This window comes from Sciurus carolinensis, chromosome 8 (assembly GCF_902686445.1).
Source record: "Sciurus carolinensis chromosome 8, mSciCar1.2, whole genome shotgun sequence".
In the NCBI taxonomy this organism is placed as follows: Eukaryota; Metazoa; Chordata; class Mammalia; order Rodentia; family Sciuridae; genus Sciurus; species Sciurus carolinensis.
The window spans coordinates 121,774,554-121,798,346 of record NC_062220.1 but is presented as its reverse complement, the minus strand read 5'-3'; the positions used below and the strand labels follow the sequence as shown (position 1 = coordinate 121,798,346).

The window sequence follows — 23,793 nt, the reverse complement described above, 5'->3', positions numbered from 1 at the left end:
ATTTAGAAGAAATTAGGGTGCGTTGGCCCCAGACCTGTAGCCCCGGCTACTCCAGAGACTTAAAAGGGGAGGATCAAGCACCCAACAATTCAAGGCCAGCCTGGCAACAGAGCAACACCCTGCCCCGCTCCCCCGCAAAAAAAATGATGTTAAGAAGAAAATACGGGGGTCGGGGATTTAGCTCAGTGGCAGAGCGCTTGCCTTGCATGCGCAAGGCCCTGAGTTCAGTCCTCGGGCTGAAAAACGAAAAAAAAGTAAAAGAAGAAAATACGGGAATGTCTCTATGACTTCCAGGCAAGAATGCCTACTGAGAACTCAAAGCAAAATTTTTAAATTTGGAACACAGGGGTCCATAAACAGATTTAACAACAAAAGCCTTAAGAATGCCTACAGATTAGATGGGCGTGGTGGCACACGTACCTATAATCCCAGCGTCTAGGGAGGTTGAGACAGGAGGGTCGCTAGTTCAAAATCAGCCTCAGCAAAAGCGAGGTGCTAAGCAACTCAGTGAGCCCCTGTCTCTAAATAAAATACAAAATAGGGCTGAGGATGTGACTCAGTGGTCGAGTGCTCCTGAATTCAATCTCTGGTACCCACTCCCAAAAAGTGCTTATAAGGTTAATAAGATGATTTTTAAAAAGTTATTGCAAGAAAGTATGTGTGTACAAGGAGATACATTAAACAACTTCACTGCTTAAAAAAAAAAAAAAAAGAATGCAAATGGCTAATTTCCACTAAGAATATTTCTCATGAATAAAAAAAAAAAAAAAAAATTCTCCAGGAAGCCCTCAGTCTGAGTACACACAACCAGCTGTGCTCAGAAGTAAAGAAGGCAAAGCGAACCACAGGAAGGAAGCCCATTGCACATGTCGGGAGGGGGATCTTACCCAGAGAGAACGAAAGGATGCTGCAAGGATCTGAATGACCGACCACACGCAGCGGGACAAAAGGAATCACAGACCTCCATGGAAAAAAATCTGACCGACCAGCACCACCTCCCAATCCCTAAAGCCCGGGCAAATTCACTAATAAGATGCCGACCGACTTCAGAGTTGGCTAGTCTGTGCAGCAACCGAAGCTGTTGGAGAAGGCCAGCCCGAGTGAGGCCTGGGACCCTGAGCTTTTTCCGGAGATTCAGGCCCTGCTGGAAGAACGGTCGTTTTCTGAGCTGAAGTGCCAGGGTCGGTCGCTGTGTCTGGGAAGGGAGAGGAGAGGACACACAAGCCCCACTCCTGGATTCTCCCCTCAGGCGCCCCAGAAACTACACGAGAGACAGTGGTGCAGGCGGCCACGGCCAGCGTGATGGCTCTAAGCAGGCAGCAGCCCGCGCGCGCGCAATTCGAGCAGCGGGGACAGTGTGTAGCGCAGTCGGCGGAAGGCAGCATCCGAGCTGAGGTGCGGGAGGCCCTGGTGGACGGCGTCCGGCTTCACTAGCACCACGTAGAGCAGTGGCAGTGCCAGGAAGCCAAGAGGGAGCAACAGCAGCGTCTGCAGCGCGCCCAGCGCCCACAGCCTGCCGACCGACAAATGGATAGATGAGGGTTGGTTGGAGAAGGAACTCAACAGGGGAACCCGAGCCCCACACGCTGACCACCAGGCTCACCTGATGCCCCCGGCCCCCGCACCTCCGAACAGCCGCTTCTCCTGAAGGGAAAGGGAGCCGTGTCCCTCTCTGCGCCGGAGGAGGGGGCGCGGCGCTAGCCAAATCTCTCCTGGTAGGACCGGGGGATGTGGGAAGGTGGCGTCCCAGCTCCAGCCCGCCAGCCCGGGCCCGTGCTCACACAGTCCGCCCTGGCCACCTCTTCCATTAGCGAGCCCGAGCAGTCCTGCACCCGGCGAAACTGAGAGTCCCACCTGCGGGGGACAGGCCCCGAGATAGGCAATCCGCTCTAGCACCACAGCCGCCCCGACTCACTCAACGGTACCAACTCCCTTACGGTTCTAGGCCACCACGCGAGGTGTCCAGCGCAGCCGCCGCCTCCATCACCTTCCCCTGCAGCTCCTGGAGGGAATGGGAGTGAGGATTCAGGGTGGAGGCCTGGTGCTGGCTGCCCCAGGTCTGGGAGAGGTGGGTTGGAGGCCGCAGTGGAGTCAGAAGTGAGTGGCTCTCACAGCCGAGTGAGCCCCACCTGCAGGACTCCGCTCTGCTCCTGGAAACTGGCCCAGGCCTCCTCGGTCCGTTGCGCACCCTGGGGTACAAAGAGCCTTAATTAGACACACCTCTCCCACCCCTCTGAAAAGGCCCAGGCCCCACTGACACCAAAAGCCGACCCTTCCCACCAAATTCCTAGCTCCTCTCGCACCTGCCGCAAGTCCTCCGCCTGCATGGCATACTTGGCCTCCACCACTTCCAGTTGTTTCTTTGGGAGCATTCAAGAAATGTCAGAAGTCTGGCATGCCTTGCACCCTGCCGCGCCTCAAGACCCTGCCCTGGGCCTCGGGGTCCGCCCTACGCCCCACTACGGCCCCGCCCACGTTTCTGCTCCTCCCCTATGGGACCCTCAGGGTTAAGCCCAAGCACCTGCAGTGCCACCAGTTGGGTCCCGAGCTCCTGCTCCGCGCGCTGCTTACTCCGCTGTTCCCCTCCGTAGTAAAAGAGCTGGGGGCGGGGCTTGTGAGGGCGGGATTTACGGGGCCTCTTGAGGTGGGGGACGTTTTGGGGGACAGGGACTGGGCGGCAACAGCGGCGGGGACCAGAGCGGGACATTCACCAAAAGACTGGAGACCAACCCATCCCCTGCACATACCTGACTTGACAGCTCCTCCCACTGCTCCTGCAACTGTTGATTGTGTTGCTCCTGTGAAAAGGGTCGAGGGGGCGGACCAGGTTTCTCCCTTAGCCCCGCCTCATCCTGCCCCCGCCCTTCCGGCCACGCTCCTCCTTGGGGCACTCCCCCCCAAACCAGGTCCAATTTGTGCCGCTCCGCTGCCTCCAGCAGTCCACGCGTCCTCTCCGCACGCTCTAGCGCCGCTTCGCGCGCTTCCCCTCGTAGGGCCCGCGCCGCCTGGCTTCGCCTCCGTTGCAGACTGCAGAGGGAAACTGAGGCAGGTGCTACAGCGGGGGTGCGGGGCGCTCAGGATTCTGCGGCCCCCGTTGCACCGAGGAAGGACCAGCTGAGGGTCAAGGTCAAAGAAGTACTCGCCCAGTCCCTGGCGGGCCAGACTCCAGCTTCCCTTCCGGGGGACCCCCTGGGTGAATCACCCGGGTGCCGACGGCCTAGAGCGGAGGTTCGGGCCTGGGCAAATCAGCCAGACCCTTCTGAAACGCACACCGCTCGAAGGACCGACTTGCTCACGCCCGCCCGCCAGGTCGAGCAGGACTCTCAGGGCACCTGCGCTCGCGCTCGCGCAGTTCTTGTAGGCGCCCGGTGAGGCTCTCGCTCTCGGCCTCGAGCCCGCGCACCAACTCCTCTAGCTCCTGCTTCCGCATGCGACCATCTCGGTTGTCCTTCTGGAGCTGCAGCAACTGCTCTTGCGGCTCGGCCATGGCTCCCCCGGCTCTGCCTCAACTCCAGCATCCTAGGGGACCCGCCCTGCGGCCGGCGTCATAATGGGCAACAGGGGGCGCCCAAGATCAGTCCCCCCAGGGAGTGAAGCAGGATCACACTTGGTTCATCGTCTATAAAAATATTATCAAAACCACAATCTGATCAATAAAAGTTAATAAAATGTTAATAAAAGACAACTACCTAATGTAGGCAATTTGAAGTAAGATTGGTTTCCCAACATTGCAAATGAAACCTGCCACCTGATCGATCTTTCCCGTGAAAAAGACTGCAAATATATATCATGACCCATAAATAAGTTCGTTATCTTTTAACCCAATGATTCCACTACTGAGAACTTACCCAGAAAGAAAAAATTGTTAAAACCCACTATGCATTTAATGGTTCATTGAAGTGGTTACAGTAACCATCAAAAAGGAAACAACTGTGATTTTAAATGATTTTGAATATTACGTGACATACTATCATTCTATGATGATATCCTAGTGAAAAGTAGAATTTATGATTAGCATTTATGTTGAGATAAAGATTATAAGGTTCATGGGCAAGATCTAGAAAAAAACAATAGAAAGAAACTAATTTGTGAGACTAAATTTTTAAAATCTGCCTTTATTTGGTCAATTTCAATTATGAATAAAATGGCTTTTGTGTAAACCACTAACTTATGGGGGTTGTTTTGTTTTCAGCAATAGGTCTGTTACCTAGCAAAGAATTGCTAGATATTCAGGTTATTAGCAAAGAATTACTAGTTACTATAGTACCCATATGAATGTGACACAATGCAGGAACCAGATGACTTTGTGTGAGGTAGGTGTGGGTTTACATGAATTAATCTTGCCATCTCTTTTTAAAAATATTTTTAGTTACAGATGTATACAATATATTTATTTTTTAAACTTATTTTTATGTGGTGCTGAGGATCAAGCCCAGTGCTCACACATGCCAGGCAAGTACTCTACCACTAAGCCACAACTCCAGCCCCTAATCTTGCCATCTCTTGAGCTGGAATCAGGTAAGGTGGAGGCTGTAGCAGGTCAGGGGAATTCTGTACCTCAGTAAGAACATGATCTCTTCCTTTCTTTCTCCCTTGCCTACATCCCAAGCCCTTTTTAATTTTGAGACAGACTCCCTAAATTGCCCACAACTTGCAATCTCCTGTCTCAACCTCCCACCTGGCAAGGGATTATAGGCGTACACCACCAAGTCTGGCAAAATTTGTTTTGTTTTCCTCTTTTAAAGTGCTAGAGATTGAACTGAGGGATGCTCTACCTCTGAGGTTCATCCCCAGCTCTTTTTATTTTTTCTTTGAGATAGGGTCTCCTTATTTTGCAAGATAGACCTCAAACTTGCATCCTCCTGCAAATCAGCCTCCCAAATCACTGGGATTACAGGTGTATGCTATGACTAAAATTTGTATTTTCTAATGGCTACCATGATATACTTGTGTTATGGCATAGTGACCACTCCCCCTCATCACAGTTTTATACATTGAAGTCTTAATCTTTAAGATTTAACCTCAGAATGTGACTGTATTTGGGGTCATTCCAGAGATAATTAAGATAAAATTGGAAGGCAGGCATGATGGCTCATACCTGTAAGCCCAGCAACTCGGAACACTGAAGCATGAGGATCTCAAGTTGAAGGCCAGCCTGGGCAACTTAGTGAGACCCTGTTTCAAAATAAAAAGAACTGGGGGTGTAGCTCAGTGGTAAAATGCTTGCCCAACATACATACACAAGGCCCTGGGTTCAATTCCAGCACAAGAAGAAGAAAAAAATGGGTTCCTTAGATGGGGCCCTAATCCAAAGGGACTGCAGTGCTTATAATAAAAGTGAACTTTGGCACAGGCTCACACAAAGAACAGTGTTCTGTATAAAGACTGGAGTCTGCTGCAGCAATCAAAGATGTACCAGAAGTTGGAAGAGAGGCCTGGGTCAGAGCCTCCCTAGAGCCTTCAAAGGGAGTACAAACCAGCTGTCACCTTCTAGACCTCCAGTTTCCAGAACTGTGAGACAACAAATGTCTGTTGTTTGTGGAATTTTGTTACAGCAGCCCCAGGAATTGAATTAATCACATTGTACCATTATATCTGTCTATAAGGAACCCATTTGTGCAAATAGTTTTCCTGGGAGGTTACTACTCCACATATACAGAAAGGAATGAAGCCTATGCACATGTCTTACAGCAGGAGGCCCCAGTCACTCCAGGGACTCCCAAGGTGGCTTCGCAGGGAGCACTGGGGGTCACATTAGCATGGCCACGCAGGTCTAACAGATGAGTGTCGGGGCCACCTCTGATGCTTCGCACCAGAGGCTGACCATGAGATTAGTTTGAAATAAAAGAGACATCCTGAGTGGGTTTGTAACTCAGTGGTAGAGCACTTGCCTAGCACAGGTGAGGCACTCAGTACAATCACATAAAAATTTTTGGAAAGGTATTGTGTCCATCTACAACCAAAAAAAAAAAGACACAACATTCCAGGGGTGGCCATGAGTACTTGGTAATCTATGGTGTGGGCATAGAGATGACAGGGACCATAGCACTGAAAGGGTGTGAGGTCAATTTCACCTGCCTATGCGGGGCACACAGAGTTCAGGGTGCAGGCTGCTGGTCGGTAATGTTCAGATTGGCAGTTTGCCTCTAGAGTCCCACGTAATCACCTCTTCTATTAGGACTCCAACCTGCATATCCTTCTCCTGTGATCTCAGTAGGTCTCCAGATCCCATCACTGGATAAGCATTGTGATCCCTTTTTACAGATGCAGAAACCGAGGCTCAGCGTGCGAGTTGTCTGGGCAGTGGCAGCGGAAGTGCCCACCTGTCCCCATCTGAGTTACAAGTGAAAAGTTGGAATGTCTAGCCATAAAAGACAATGATGGGGCTGGGTTTGTAGCTCAGTGGTGGAGCCGCCTGGCATGTGTGAGGCCCCGGTTTCAATCCTCAGCATCCTGAATAAATAAATAAATAAATAAATAAATAAATGGAATCTTGTCTTAACAACAACAACAAAAAAAAGACAATGATGTTGCCTAGGTCCCTCGGTTTACTTTTCTGAAGCTTGGGAGGCAGGTGGGATGGCAATGAGTGAGGGTTGAGTCCATCTCCACCCAGACCCTGCATCTGGACCCTAACATCTCAGCCTGTTGCTAATTATGCCTCTTGGAGAAATCTGGGCTGCATGCCTGCCAAGAAGAGGCATGGGTGGCAGGAACCAAGGGAACAGAAAGTCTCCTGACCTCAGTAACTTAAAGATCCATGAGGAATTGTGGGGAACCCCTACTCTCACCCTACCCACAAACCCTGACCACAGTCCACTGGGTTAGTTCTGAAGCCCCAACTCTCCCACACCCAGGGGTACTGTTGCTTTCCCAACCTCTAGACTTCTGTGCTGCGGTTTGTTGATCACCCTGCCAGAAATATCTGCCTCCACCCACCTACCTGTGTCTATTTTGGACAATTTCTGCTCTTTTTTCAGGACTCAGTTTCAATATCCTCCTTTCCATGAATATTTCTGGTTAGGAGCTGTCTCCTCCCTGCATGGCAAAGCCCACTTCCTGGACGTCCCTCTAGGACACCAGTTGCTCTTGGGCACAGAATAGGAGTGAGGGTGGTCATTCAGGCCCAGCCCTAAAGATTTCTTAAGGGTTTAATGCATTCAGAATTATAGACGATCATAAACAGCCTAGTACTTGTGGACTACCCACCTCTAACATTCATGAATGGGACTTTATGAATGTTTTTTAATCATAGAAAGCAGTCAGGTAGGATGGTGGTGTGCTGATAGTATCAGCTACTAAGGGAGGATCACATGATCCCAGAAATTGGAGGCCAGCATGAGCAAATTACAGAGACCAGGTCTCAAACCAAACAAAACATTAAAAAACTGGGAGAATTTTAGGACCAGGGCTATAAATCGGTGGCAGAATGCTTGCCTAGCAGGACGAAGGCCCTGTTTCCTATACTCAGCCCAACAGAGAGAAAGTGCACATGTTGGCATGCTAGATTATATTTTGTGTGTATGTGTGGTGCTGGGAATTGAACCCAGGGCCTTGTGCTTGACAGGCAAGCACTCTACCAACTGAGCTATATCCCCAGCTCTTATTTCTTATTTTAAGATAGGGTCCTTCACAATAGCCAGATTGTGGAACCAAACTAGATGCCCCACAACTGATGAATGGATAAAGAAACTGTGGTATATATATATATATATATATATATATATATATATATATATATATATATATATATACACCATGGAATATTACTCAGCCATAAAGAATAATAAAATTATGGTATTTGCAGGCAAATAGATGCAGTTGGAGAATATCATGGTAAGTGAGATAAGTCAATCTCAAAAAACTAAAGGACGAATGATCTCACTGATAAGTGGATGATGACACATATAGGGGGTGGGAAGGGGACAAGAATGGAGGAAGGAGGGACTGTACAGAGGGATAAGAGGGGTGGGAGGGGTGGGGGAGAGAAAAAAAAACAGAATGAATCAAAAACTATTACCCGGTAAATGTATGATTACACAAATGGTATGCTTCTACTTCATGTACAAACAGAGAAACAACATGTATCCCATTTGTTTACAATAAAAATGAATTTAAAAAAAATTAGGGTCTTGCTAAATTGCCCAGGCTGGCTTTGAACTTAGAATCCTCATGCTTTAGCCTCCCAAGTAGCTGGATAACAGGTGTGCACCATCACACAGGAGAGAAGTGGGAAATTTTTAAAGAAAACTAGTATAAATCAAGTACCTAGATTTCATAGTTGTGGGGTTCCTCCACAGGTGTCAGACACATCCATCCATCTACCCACTTCAAAGGAAGCTGAGGCTGGACATGGTGGTGCACACCTGTAATCCCAGTAATCTGAGAAGCTGAGTCAGGACAATCACAAGTTCAAAGTCAGTCTCAACAACTTGGCAAGGCCTTAAGCAACCTAGCCAGACCCTGTTTCCAATTTTTGAAAAAAGGGCTGGGGATGTGGTTCAGTGGTTCAATCGAAGGAAGGAAGGAAGGAAGGAAGGAAGGAAGGAAGGAAGGAAGGAAGGAAGGAAGGAAGGGAGGGAGGGAGGGAGGGAGGGAGGGGGAAAGAGAGAAAGAGAGAGAGAAAGGGAGAAAAAGAAAGAGAGAAAGAAAGAGAAAAAAGAAAGAGAAAGAGAGAGAGAAAAAGAAAGAAAAGAAAGAAAGAAAGAGAAAGAAAGAAAGAAAGAAAGAAAGAAAGAAAGAAAGAAAGAAAGAAAGAAAGAAAGAAAGAAAAGAAAGCTAGCTGTGTGTGGGGGGTCGATCAATGCTGGTCTATTGTTAAAAGCATGTCTGTTATTAATTTGATATTTTTATATAGTCTTCTGAGACATCAGGATGGTGCTAAGAAGTCAATTAAGGCACAGTGGCTATAATCTCAGGTACTTGGGAAGTTGAGGCAGGAGGATCAAAAGTTTGAGATCAGAGGATCCAAGATGGCGGACTAGAGGGAGGCTGCGTTCCTTGTCACTCCGTAACTCGGGTTTCAAGCGGAGAATATCTGTTTCTTGGTGAGGCAGTTTTTGCTGCTTATCCCATTTGTCTACTGTGATCACCTGCAGTCAGTCAGCATATAGACGCCTTTTTGAATGCAGATTGCTCACTGTCAAACACCTATCATCTGCCATTTGCCTGCCTCTTGCCTGTCCATCTCCCACCTTTCACCTATCCATCATCCACCACCCAAGGTTCACCTCCCGATCACAGACTGAAGACTAGGAGGTTTGAATACTATATGACTCTTAGAGTGTAAATTATTTTTTCTTTTGTCTTTTTTTTTCTCCTTTTTGAAAAATTTCAAGTTTTTATTTCTTTACTCCTCTTGCTCTCTTTTCCTTTTGTTTACCTGTTCCCTCAAAGTCTCTTTCTCCCTTTTCACATGCTAGCAACCAACTTCTTTTGATTATACTCTCACTCTATCTATGATCTAAAACTTCTATATATTCTTTTCTTACCCCATTAACAGCTACATCCTATACCCCTCTGTATCTCTTTGTCCTCCATTAGAAACTGCAGAGCTTATTGCAAATCTGTTTGTTATACTGAAGATAATAATTGAACTCATTCTGTTTATTATGACAATATTGTTAATGCCCTCATAGGGGCTATTTGGTCTAGGGTTGCATACTGTCTGAACTAGGCACTGCTAATATTGATCTCCCCCTTAAAGAAAAGGTTTTGGAAACCTATAGGGTCACTATAAGCTTATAGGGGGGAAACTGCAATACCCCAGATCTTCACTACTAGAGGGGAAGATACATGAACAACATGAAAAAAACAAGGGAAGAAAATGATCCAAACACACCCAGATTCTATATTAATAGAATCCAGTGACAGTGTAGTAGAAGAAATGTCAGAAAAGGACTTCAGATTATACATCATTAAGATGATTCACGAAGCAAAGGATGAGATAAGAGAGCAAATGTCTGCAATGAATGATAATACCAATAAGCAGTTGAAAGAGCAACTGCAGAAGCAAAAGATCATTTCAACAAAGACATAGCGATCCTAAAAAAAAAAAAAAAAAAAAAAAAGGAAATCCTTGAAATGAAGCAAATAATAAACCAAATAAAAAACACAATGGAAAGCATCACCAACAGACTAGACCACTTGGAAGACAGAACCTCAGACAAGAAGACAAAATATTTAATCTCAAAAATAAAGTTGCCCAAACAGAGAAGATGATAAGAAATCATGAAGAGAATCTCCAAGAACTATGGGACATCATGAAAAGACCAAATTTAAGAATTATTGGGATTGAGGAAGGCACAGAGATACGAACCAAAGGAATGAACAACCTATTCAATGAAATAATAGCAGAAAATTTCCCAAACCTGAAGAATGAAATGGAAAATCAAATACAAGAGGCTAACACAACACCAAATGCACAAAATCACAACAGATACACACCAAGGAACACTATAATGAAAATGCCTAACATAAAAAATAAAGATAAGATTTTGAAGGCTGCTAGAGAAAAGCATCAGATTACATATAGGGGGAAACCAATACGGATATCAGCAGATTTCTCAGCCCAGACTCTAAAAGCTAAAAGGGCCTGGAACAACATATTTCAAGCTTTGAAAGAACATGGTTGCCAACCAAGACTCCTATACCTAGCAAAACTGACCTTCAGTTTGAAGACAAAATAAAATCCTTCCATGATAAACAAAAGTTAAAAGAATTTACAAATAGAAAGTCTGCACTACAGAAAATTCTCAACAAAATATTCTATGAGGAGGAAATAAAAAACAACAATGTAGGTCAGCGAAAGGAGGAACTACTTAAAGAAAAACCCATTCAAAGGAGAAACCAAGTCAAGTTAAAAAGCAAAAATAAGCCCAAATGACTGGGAATACAAATCATATCTCAATAATAACCCTGAACATTAATGACCTAAACTCATCAATCAAAAGATACAGACTGGCAGAATGGATTAAAAAGAAAGACCCAACAATATGCTGCCTGCAAGAGACTCATCTCATAGAAAAGGACATCCACAGACTAAAGGTGAAAGGATGGGAAAAAAACCTACCACGCACATGGACTCAGTAAAAAAGCGGGGGTTTCCACCCTTATTTCAGATAAAGTGGACTTCAAGTCAAAGTTAGTCAGAAGGAATAAAGAAGGACATTTTATACTGCTTGAGGGAAACATAAATCAGGAAGACATAACGATCGTAAATATTTATGCCCCAAACAATGGTGCATCCCTGTATATCAAACAAATCCTTCTCAATTCCAGGAATCAAATAGACCACAACACAATAATTCTGGGTGACTTTAACACACCACTGTCACCACTGGATAGATCTTCCAAACAAAAACTAAACAAAGAAACCATAGAACTCAATAACACAATCAATAACCTAGACTTAACAGATATATGTAGAATATTCCACCCATCAACCAGCGAATTCACTTTCTTCTCAGCAGCACATGGAACCTTCTGGAAAATAGACCGTATGTTATGCTACAAAGTAGCTCTTAGTAAATGCACAAAAATAGAGATACTGCCTTGTGTTCTATCAGATCATAATGGAATGAAATTAGAAATCAATGACAAAATAAAAACAGAAATTACTCCAACACCTGGAGACTAAATAATATGCTATTGAATGAAACATGGATAACAGGAAACATCAGGGAGGAGATAAAAAATTCTTAGAGGTAAGTGAGAATGACAATACAACATATCAAAATCTCTGGGACGGGCTGGGGAGATAGCTCAGTTGGTAAAGTGCTTACCTTACAAGCACAGAGCCCTGGGTTCGATTCCCAGCACCACACACACACACACACACAAAAAAAAAAAATCTCTAGGACACTGTGAAAGCAGTACTAAGAGGAAAATTCATTGCATGGAGTGCATTCAAGAAAAGAATAAAAAGTCAACAACTAAACGACCTAAAATTACAGCTCAAAGCCCTAGAAAAACAGAAAATAGCAAAAGTAGTAGAAGAGGGGAAATAATTAAAATCAGAACTAAAATCAATTAAATTGAAACAAAAGAAACAACTTTAAAAATTGACAGAACAAAAAGTTGGTTCTTTGAAAAAGTAAACAAAATAGACAAACACTTAGCCACACTAACATAGAGAAGGAGAGAGAAAACTCAAATTACTAAAATTCATGATGAAAAAGGAAATGTCATGACAGCCACCACCGAGATACAGAACATAATTAGAAGCTACTTTGAAAATCTATATTCCAACAAAATAGAAAATACCAAACACATTGACAATTTTCTAGAGACATATGCTCCTCCCAAACTGAACTAGGAGGACATACACAATTTAAACGATCAATTTCCAGCAACGAAATAGAAGAAAACATCAAAAGTCTACCAACCAAGAAAAGCCCAGGACCAGATGGATTCTCAGCCAACTTCTACAAGACCTTCAAAGAAGAACTCATTCCTATACTTCTCAAAGTATTCTAGGAAATAGAAAAGGAGAGAATCCTACCAAACTCATTCTATGAAGCTAATATCACCCTCATACCCAAACCAGGAAAAGACACATCAAGGAAAGAAAATTTTAGACCAATATCCTTGATGAATATACATGCAAATATCCTTATACTGGCAAACTGTATTAAGAAAATTGTGCATCATGATCAAGTGGGGTTCATTCCTGGAATGCAAGGATGGTTTAACATCTGTAAATCAATAAACATAATCCATCATGTCAACAGACTAAAGGTAAGAATCATATGGTTATTTCAATTGATGCAGAAAAAGTGTTTCACAAAATACAACACCCCTTCATGCTCAAAACACTAGAAAAAATAGGGATATTAGGAACATACCCGAACATTGTAAAAGTTATTTATGCTAAGCCCATGGCCAACATCATTCTTAATGGAGAAAAACTGAAAGCATCCCCTTTAAAAACAGGAAAAAGACAGGAATGCCCTCTTTCACCACTTCTATTCAACATTGTCCTTGAAATACTAGCCAGAGCAATTAGACAGACTAAAGAAATTAAAGGGATACGAATAGGAAAAGAGGAACTTAAGCTGTCACTTGCTGATGACATGATTCTCTATTTAGAGGATCCAAAAATCTCCTCCAGAAAACTTCTAGACCTCATAAATGAATTCAGCAAAATAGCAGATTATAAAATCAACACGCATCAATTTAAAGCATTTTTATACATAAGGGATGAAACATCTGAAAGGGAAATGAGGAAAACAACTCCATTTGCAATAGCCTCAAAAAAAATAAAATACTTGGAATGGGAATCAATCTAACCTAAGAGGTAAAAGCTCTCTACAATGAAAACTTCAAAACATTGAAGAAAGAAATTGAGAAAGACCTTAGAAGATGGAAAGATCTCCCATGTTCTTGAATACACAGAATTAGTATTATCAACATGTTCATACTTCCAAAGGCGCTATACAGACTTAATGCAATTCCAATTAAAATCCCTATGACATTTCTCATAGAAACAGAAAAAGCAATCATGAAATTCATCTGGAAGAACAAAAGACCCAGAATAGCCAAAGCAATCCTGGGCAGGAAGAGTGATGCAGGAGGTATCACTATACCAGAACTTAAACTCTACTATAGGGCAATAGTAACAAAAACAGCTTGGTACTAGCACCAAAACAGACAGGTAGATCAATGGTACAGGATAGAAGACACAGAGACATACCCACATAAGTAAAGTAACCGCATACTAGACAAGGATGCCAAAAACTTACAATGGAGAAAAGATAGCCTCTTCAACAAATGGTGCTGGGAAAACTGGAAATCCATATGCAGTAAAATGAAACTAAACCCCTATCTCTCACCCTGTACAAAACTCAACTCAAAATGGATCAAGGATCTAGGAATTAGACCTGAGACCCTTCACTAAATAGAAGAAAAAGTAGGCCCGAATCCCCATCACGTTGGCTTAGGAACAGACTTCTTTAGCAAGACCTCTGTAGCACAAGAAATAAAAGCAAGAATGAATAAATGGGATAGAGTCAAACTAAAAAGTTTTTCCTCAGCACAGGAAACAATCAACAATGTGAAAAGAAAGCCTACAGAGGGGGAGAAAATCTTTTCCACACACTTTAGATAGAGCACTCACCTCCAAAATGTATAAAGAACTTTAAAAACTTTACATCCAAAATACATTCAATAAATGGGCTAAGGAACTGGGCAGACACTTCAGAAGAAGATATACAGGTGATCAACAAATATATGAAAAAGTGCTCATCATTCCTAGTAATTAGAGAAATGCAAATTAAAACCACCCTAAGGGGCTGGGGAGATAGCTCAGTCGGTAGAGTGCTTGCCTAGCAAGCACAAGACCCTGGGTTCGATCCCCAGCACAGCAAAAAAAAAAAAAAAAAAAAAAAAAAAAAAACCTAAGATTTCATATAACTCCAATTAGAATGGCTATTATCAAGAACACAAGCAATAATAAGTGTTGGCGTGGATGTGGGGAAAAAGGCCCACACTCATACATTGCTGGTGGAGTTGCAAATTGGTGCAGCCACTCTGGAAAGCAGTATGGAGATTCTTCAGAAAGCTTGGAATGGAACCACCATTTGACACAGCTACTTCACTCCTTGGTTTATACCCAAAGGACTTAAAATCAGCATACTACAGTGATGCAGCCACATCAATGTTTATAGCAGCTCAATTCACAATAGCTAGATTGTGGAACCAACCTAGATGCCCTTCAGTTGACGAATGGATAAACAGTGGTATATTTACACAATGGAATATTACTCAGTCATAAAGAATAAAATTATGGCATTTGCTAGTAAATGGATGAAGTTGGAATATATCATGCTAAGTGAAATAGGTCAAGCCTAAAAAACCAAAGGCCAAATGTTTTCTCTGATAAGTGCATGACAATATATAACCATGGGGGGTGGCGGGTGGAAGAGAAAAATGAAGGAACTTTGGAAGGTGTAGAGGAAAAAGGGGTGGGAGGGGGTGGGGATGGAAAAACAGTAAAATGAAACACAGTATTACCCTATATATATGTATGATTACATGAATGGAGTGAATATACATTATGTACAACCATAGAAATGAAAAGTTGTACCCCATTTGTGTACAATGAATCAAAATGTGTCTGTAAAAATAAAAAAATATTTTAATAATAAAAAAAAGTTTGAGGCCAGCCTTGGCACCTTAATGAGACCCTTTCTCGAAAAATAAAAAAGGACTAGGGATGTAGCTCAGTGGTAGAGTAACCCTGATTTCAATCCCCAGCACAACAGGGGGAAAAGTCTGTTAACAAACAGAAAGAACAGGACTGGGGAGATAGCTCAGTTGGTAAAGTGCCTGCCTTGCAAGCACAAGGCCCTGGGTTCAATCCCCAGCACTGCAAAAAAAAAAAAAAAAAAAAAAAGGAAGAACAATTATAAAATCTATGCCTCTTTTACAGACTTTGGAAGACCATTTTTTAACTTTTGTCAGTAATAGAAAAATATTTAAGTTATCTGTGCTATATCAAGATAATGAGGTTTGGGATGTAGCTCAGTGTGTTCCATCCCCAGCACTGAAAAAAACTAAAATTCAATTAAAAATCTCCTTTCCCATTCCCATGCAAAGTTCTCTAGTACTTGAGTCCTTCCCCCTCTTCCAGTCTACTGATACTCTCTCACTTCCAGAGTGAACTATATTTTAGTCTCTTACATAAATCACACATGGACTGTACAATCTCTAATTTGAAAATTCCAAATTCAAAAATGTTCCAAAACTTAAACTTTATTTATTTTTGCACAGTGAGGGTGGGGTATGGTCTCTATGTTGCCCAGGCTGGAGAGTTGGAGAACTCATGAGCTAAACGATTCTCCCCAGTAGATGGGACCATAGACACGTGCTACAACACCAGGCCTTAAAATCCAAAACTTTTTGAGTGTGGTCAGCACATTTCCATTTCCAATTTTTGGATTAGGGATGCTCAACTGGTAAAGTCTATGCAAATATTTCAAAATCAAAACAAACTTTGGTAAATCTGAAATGCTTCTGTTTCCAAGCATTTTGGACAAGGGATACTCAACCTTGACCAAAATAGGGATATGTCTGTTGTTTTGTTGTTTGTTGTAGTGCTGGAAACTGAGCAACGAGCTAACCAAGTACTCTATCACTGAACTACAACCCCAGCACTCAACCTGTAATTTTTTGTTGTTATTCTTGTTGTTTTGTTTGTACCAGGGGTTGAACCAAAGCACTTAACCACTGAGCCACATCCCCAATCCTTTCTTTCTTTCTTTCTTTCTTTCTTTCTTTCTTTCTTTCTTTATTTATTTATTTATTTTGCGGTACTGGGGATTGAAACCAGGGCCTTGTGCTTGCAAGGCAAGCACTCTACCAACTGAGCTATCTCCCCATCCCTATTTTTTATTTTGAGATGGGATTTCACTAAATTGCTTAGGACCTCACTAAGTTGCTGAAGATGGCTTTGAACTCAGGATCCTGCCTCAACCTCCTGAGCCGCTGGGATTACAGGCAAGTACCATTGCACCTGGCCCTCAATAATTTTCATATGCTGTTCCATATACAGGGAAAAGCTTTCCTTTGAATTCTGACCCCTGTAAAGCCTTTTCTGATCTCTTAGTTTTTGTGCCCCTATTTGATGAATTTCAATCATCAGTCTTTATTCACATAGACCTCCCTATTTTAATTGTTGAGGATTCAATTATATGTGATGGAGCAGTCACTTATAAAGTTTAGATGATTAGATTTTTTATTTATTGCTTTTTGCTTACTGGGGTTTTGTTGTTTTGTTTGTTTTGTGGGACTGAGGATCAAACCAAGGACTTTGTGAATGTCAGGCAAGTACTCTTTTTTTTTTTTTTAATTTATTTGTATTGTAAACAAATGGAATACATGTTGTTTCTGTTTGTACATGGAGTAACAGCATATCATTTGTGTAATCATACATTTACATAGGGTAATGGTGTTTGATTCATTCTGTTATTTTTTCCTTCTCCCCACCCCTCCCACCCTTCTTTTCCCTCTATACAGTCCCTCCTTCCTCCATTCTTGCCCCCCTCCCACCCCCCATTATGTGTCATCATCCGCTTATCAGCGAGATCATTTGTCCTTTGGTTTTTTGAGATTGGCTTATTTCACTTAGCTTGATATTCTCCAATTTCATCCATTTGCCTGCAAAAGGCAAGTACTCTTGAAATGCCCCAAGACATGATCTCACCATCTGACCAAGGAATCAGTTCAGTTTATCCATGTTCAGAACAACAAAGAGGAGACTCTTTGGATCTCAATTGGAGACTCAAATCTCTGATACTCTGGACACCTTGACTGTCAATGCTAATCCATGGTTACAGCTTGGCCTGCCAGGGGAGACCCAGCCTCCAGAATCTCTTAAAACCAGGCTTGCCCTTGGAAGAGCAGAGAGCAGCCCCTGGTCCTGAGGGCTCAGGAGAAAGGAGTTCTTTTCCTTGACTAAGGCCTCTTGGGTGGAGTGTTTCTCCTCTAGTTACTTGGCAAGGGAAAGAGAGAGGAAACCAAGCTTCCAACCAGTATTCATTTAGTTGCTTCCCCCAGGATCAATTTTAGGTTCTTCCTGACCCACCCACGTACCACATTTAGCCAGGTGACACTGGCTCTCCTTGACACTGGTCCCTTCCAGTTTCAGCCATTCCTCAGGGCTCACTTTTCCTCATTTCCTCACTCAATGTCCTCTCTCACTCACTCAGTGTCCTGGGGTTAAGCCATCTCTCCACTGTAATGCCCAAATCCCACCTCAAGACTGAATTCCCACCTATCTAACTCCCTACTCATCCTCACAGGAGGGCCCCAGCCCAGCCCACAGGAATTACCTTTTTTAATCCTGCTACCTCTCCTATAGCTTCTGGGACTAGAATCCCTGAAGGTATGCTCTCCCATCCCCTAACACACTCCTCCTGCAACAACCCTCCAGTCCTGGGATCCCCTCTGTCAAAAACTCCTGCCGTATCTGTACCTCCACCTCCTTGTCTATGAGTGGGGAGGTCACCTGCCACACCTAATATTTATGAAGAGTAAACAAACTGCTGCATGCCAAGCACTCAGACCTCTGCTGCTCAGTCAATGACTCCAAAGTAACTTTTAAATAGGCTTTCAGAGACACCCAATTCTGCCCTCTTCTTACCACCTCTGATGCTACCACTCTGAACTGGATCATTCATGAATCCCCTAAATAGTGTGTTTTCCCCCCACATCTTCCCACAGCGGCCAGAAGGGTCACTAAACCCTTCAGTGGCTTCCACTTTATGAAGTACTGGTCCAAACTCACAAATCAGTAAGGCCCAGCACCAACTAGATGGTTCCTTCCAGTGATGGACCACAGGGCCCAGAAAATTGCCTCCTGCCACTCCTCAGATATGTATGCCTGCTGCAGGGCCTGTGGCCTCCGTAACTGATCCTTCCCCTGCCCAGTTCCCCATCACTTCTTTTGGGCCTCACCCCAATCCCATTTCTTAGGGAAGCCTTCCCTAAGAACTTCCTCCCTACAACTTCCTCTGTCTTTATGCACATGGCTTTCAGTACTGCCCACCTGGGTACATTTTTTACTATCTAGAATAGGAACTTGACTGGGATGGAGCCTGGCACAAAAACTGGTATTGAATGGACAAAGGAAGAGCCTGTCTTCACTGCAGAGTCCTGGTATCTAGACCAAGGGCCCAGGCCACTGTTGGGAGGTGCTGAAACTCAAAGTATTGGCAGGTATGGCCCCAAGTCATGTTCTTCTGATGAACCAACAACCAACCCCTTGCCCATGTATGGAAAGTCTGCCCTTCACCCCAGGTCTCCCTTTGCCTCCCCTGCTGTCTGTAGGGACACACCTGGACACCTGTGTCCCTGACACATACATGCCTATTGGGGTCACTGATTATTAAGGTAGACAGGAGGCAGACTATACAGCTGTCTCTCCTTCCAACTCTGAGCAAGTTCCCCAATAGTGCCTCCTGCCTTCTCCCAAAGGACAGAGACTGGACAACATTTATTTCCCTTTGTGTGCTGTGACCCACTCCCCAAGAGCAGACAGGCCATGTGGGAACACGTGAAAGTGAGATCTCAGGTTTGCTATAGTGCACTGTACAAGCAGGGCAGGAAGAATAGGGGTGGAGGATCTGAGGACAGTGCTGCCATGGTACCCACACCATGACCTGGAGAATGCTGCTGTGATAATACCAACATGGGCCAGGCTCCTGGTGTCCTCCCTGCCAACTCAAATTCAGGGTCATATCTGCCTGCACTTTGAATCTCAGTCCCTCCCTGCAGTGGCTACTGTAGGTTCCTGGTGGCCCTACTACGCATCAGACTGAAGCCCATCTTTGGACAGGGTACCCTCGACACTGCCCTGAGAGCATCCCCTGAGGATGCCCTGATGGTGAGAGGAAGGTAAATTTGATTCCTTCCTCCTCTGATCAAACCCTGCTATGGTTTGGCTTTTAAAGCTCTTATGACCTATATGGGACCTGGCATTTGTCTCAGTTGCAGCCCCTCGCTGCTTCTCCGACCATACAGGTAATCTTCCAGCAATAGGCAGAGAAGTCCACCCCACCTTTCTATGCTATGTTTTTAGCCTAGGACATCACTACCACTGTATCAGGTTAGAACCTCCTTGATGAGGAACAACTATGAGTGCCCATCCCAGGCAGTGCTCTTGAAGAGGTGGCTTCCCTATGAGTTTCATCACCAGCAAAATGGACCCCTAAGCAATAAGTCAAGCAAATGAGCTCAGACTGTTAAGCATCTGGAAGAGAGGCTTGATAAGGTGAGATCAATGCATCTATTCTTATTTATTTCCATTGTTGTTATCATCATCTACCTGGCTCTCCCATAGAAACATAGGATCCAAGAAATGAGGAAACACATCTGTGTATAGCTTCTCTCCATCAACAACTTCAGGACTCAACACAACAGACATATAGATGATGCTCCCAAGCTCCTCTGAGATGACTTAGACGCACAGCCTTCTCACAGGTCAGCAGTGACTGGTGCTGGCCCTAATCTCATACCATAGATGCTCACAGGTGATCAGCTTTGTTACCTGTGACCAGAAAAAGGAGCTGAACATGAAATAAATTAATCCCAAAATTGTTCAGGGTAACATTTTCCTAAATTCAATGGTCAGCAGCCCAAGAAGCAGCTGGGTCAAGGAACATGCAAGCTTATCCACCTGATAAATCACCCAGGGAGGATGGGCAGACAACTGTGCCTCCTGCACAATGCTGAGGACAGTCCAATTTCCCTGGGCAGACTAGCCTCCTGTATATTGCCAATGCCTGCCAAGGTCCTAGACTGTCCTGGGAATCAGACCTAGCCCTCCCCACTGGTCTGATTTCCATAGGCTAGAGCTCTTCTTTGTTGTTATTGTTGTTTTTAGTACTAGAGACTGAATCCAAGGGGTGCTTAATCATTGAGTCACATTCTTAGCCCTTTGTATTTTTTGAGACAAGTTCTTGCTAAGTTGTTGAGTGCCTTGCTTAGTTGTTGAGGCTATCCTTAACTTGCAATTCTCCTGCTTCAGCCTCCTAAATTGTTGGGATTACCACCACACTTGCCCAGAGCCCATCTTAAGAACTTGGCTACTGCATATCCCCGGTCATCTAGGGCATGCAGGCCTTTTGGACTCTTGGGGAGCCTGAATCCTACAACACTGCCTCTACCTGCATTCCCTTTCGCCTGACCATCATCCTTCTTCAGCCCTGGTACCCATGCAATTACTTGGTGACCTCTCCCTTCTGTGCAGTTTCCTGGTTTGTGGGAGCTTCCTGCTGCCTCCCAGTTGGCTCCTTTCTCCCCCAGGCTGGGGCTGAGGTACATTGTCAGGCAGCATGACTGGATGCCCAGACAAGAGCAACAGGACCACAGTCTAGTCTGCTGGGCTTAAGTATTGTGCACATCCATATTTTCTTATTCAGACTCTGAAAAGGCAATCTGTGTGGGTGTCACATATTACCTAATAATAGATGGACCAGAACTTCAACTATACTACAAAGCAATAGTAACAAAAACGGCATGGTATTGGCACCAAAATAGACAGGTAGATCAATGGTACAGAATAGAGGACACGGACACAAACCCAAATAAAGACAATTTTCTGATACTAGACAAAGGTGCCAAAAATATGCAATGGAGAAAAGATAGCCTCTTCAACCAATGGTGCTGGGAAAGCTGGAAATCCACATGCAACAGAATGAAACTAAACCCCTGTATCTCACGCTGCACAAAAATCAACTCACAATGGATCAAGGACCTTGAAATCAGACCAGAGACCCTGCATCTTATAAAAGAAAAAGTAGGTCCAAATCTTCAACTTGTTGGCTTAGCATCAGACTTCCTTAACAGGACTCCCATAGCACAAGAAATAAAAGCAAGAATCAATAACTGGGATAGATTCAAACTAAATATCTTTCTCTCAGCAAAGGAAACTATCAGCAATGCGAATAGAGAGCCTACAGAGTGGGAGAAAATCTTTGCCACTCATACTTCAGATAGAGCACTAATTTCCTGAATATATAAAGAACTCAAAAAACTCTGCAACAAGAATACAAATAACCCAATCAACAAATGGGCTAAGGATATGAACAGACACTTCACAGAAGAAGATCTACAAGCAATCAACAAACATATGAAAAAATGTTCACCATCTTTAGTAATAAGAGAAATGCAAATCAAAACTACACTAAGATTCCATCTCACCCCAATTAGAATGGTGATTATCAAGAATACAAGCAACAATAGGTGTTGGAGAGGATGTGGGGAAAAAGGTACACTCATACATTGCTGGTGGGGCTGCAAATTAGTGCAGCCACTCTGGAAAGTAGTGTGAGATTCCTTAGAAAACTTAGAATGGACCCACCATTTGACCCAGTTATCCCACTCCTTGGCCTAAACCCAAAGGACTTAAAATCAGCATACTACAGAGATACAGCCACATCAATGTTCATAGCTGCTCAATTCACAATAGCCAGACTGTAGAACCAACCTAGATGTCCTTCAATTGATGAACGGATAAAGAAACTGTGATATATATATTGATATATATATAATATATACATACACACACACACACACACACACACACACAATGGAATATTACTCAGCTATAAAGAATGATAAAATTATGGCATTTGTAAGCAAATGGATGAAATTGGAGAATATCATGCTAAGTGAGATAAGCCAATCTCAAAAATCCAAAAGACGAATGATCTTGCTGATAAGTGGATGATGACACATAATGGGGGGTGGGAGGGGGGCAACAATGGAGGAAGGAGGGACTGTATAGAGGGAAAAGAGGGGTGGGAGGGGTGGGGGGAAGGAAAAAATAACAGAATGAATCAAACCTCATTACCCTATCTGAATGTATGATTATGCAAATGGTATGCTGTTACTCCATGTACAGAAACAACATGTATCCCATTTGTTTACAATACAAATAAATTTAAAAAATAAAAAATTTTAAAAAATTAAAAATAAATAGATGAAGAAGGGTACAGCACCCCATAATCAATAGTAATTTGTAGTCCAATACTTGAGAACTTTTGTTTCTTACTTGATGGCACTGGGGATTGAACTCGAGAGTATTCTGCCTCTGAGCTACATTCCCAGTTTTGTTTTGTTTTGTTTTTCATACTGGGGATTGAACCCAGGGGTTCTTTACCACTGAGTTACCTCCCCAGTCCTTTTTTTTTTTTTTTTTTTTTTTGTAGTTGTAGATGGATAGCACGCCTTTGTTTATTTTTGTGTGGTGCTGAGGATTGAACCAGTGCCTCACACATACTAGGCAAGCACTCTGCCACTGAGCTACAGCCCCAACCACCCAGTTTTTTTTTGAGACTGGATCTTATTAAGTTGCTGAGGCTGGTCTCAAACTTGTGATTCTCCTGTCTCAGCCTCCTGAGTTGCTGGGATTATGGGTTGCACTGCCACGCCTGGCCCTAGTCCTTTATTTATATTTTTTAATATTTTTTTCTGTTGTCAATGGACTTTTATTTATTTATATGCAGTGTTGAGAATAGAACTCAGTACCTCACACATGCTAGGCAAGCACTCTACCACTAAGCCACAGTCCCAGTCCCCCAGCTCTTTTTTTTAATTCTGAGACAGGGTTTCACTAAATTGCCCAGCCTGACCTTGAATTTTCAAAACTCTTGCCTTTGCATCCCAAGTACCTGGGAGGACAGTTATGTGTCACTATGCCTAGCAACACCTGAGAACTTTTAGTGACACCACCTGTTTTGTTTTTGTTTTGCCGGATTGTTTTGGGAAAGAGCCATTCAAAAGCTTCCTTCTACTTTTGCTGCACAGCTTAATAAATGTCCTTTTAGAAGGACACCTTCCAATATTCCAAACTACAATTTGATATGCAAACTATCAATTCCATGTAGCTTAAAAGCATTTTCAACTTTTAACATTTCAAAAAACCTACTTCCCATGTACTCTTCCTCAGGATGGTACTAAAGGAAATGAGCTACCAAAACAAGCATGCAGGAAAGAGTACACATGGAATCCAGAAGACAGGGTTTTCAATGCAGGAACAAAGGCAGGAAGAACTCTGGCCCATACCTGTACAGGATACCCACACGCTTCCAGAAAAAAACAGAGTATCTATGTAGAAAGTTGTACCAGAGGCACTTCACAAAGATGGAGGAAGAGAAATCAAATTGAGCAACTGAGGTCTGGGTACAGGGCTTGCCTAGAACCCATGAAACCTTAGGTTTAATCCCCAGTACTCCCCTTCAAAAGTGAGCGAATCAGATTATCAACCTCAACAAAAATAAGTTGCACAAA

General features: G+C 43.5%; 1 protein-coding gene across 1 annotated transcript; it reads right to left on the bottom strand.

Moving 5' to 3' along the window:
• Positions 1-781: 781 nt before the first annotated feature.
• Tmem191c (transmembrane protein 191C) lies at positions 782-3,603 on the bottom strand. The gene is made up of 9 exons (XM_047562229.1): positions 3,333-3,603; positions 2,748-3,027; positions 2,522-2,599; positions 2,304-2,360; positions 2,130-2,189; positions 1,938-2,002; positions 1,782-1,854; positions 1,604-1,644; positions 782-1,513 (listed from the first exon to the last, which is right to left on the bottom strand). The coding sequence occupies exons 1-9, from the start codon at positions 3,485-3,487 to the stop codon at positions 1,309-1,311; spliced, it is 1,014 nt and encodes a 337-aa protein (XP_047418185.1). The 5' UTR covers positions 3,488-3,603; the 3' UTR covers positions 782-1,308.
• Positions 3,604-23,793: the final 20,190 nt, after the last annotated feature.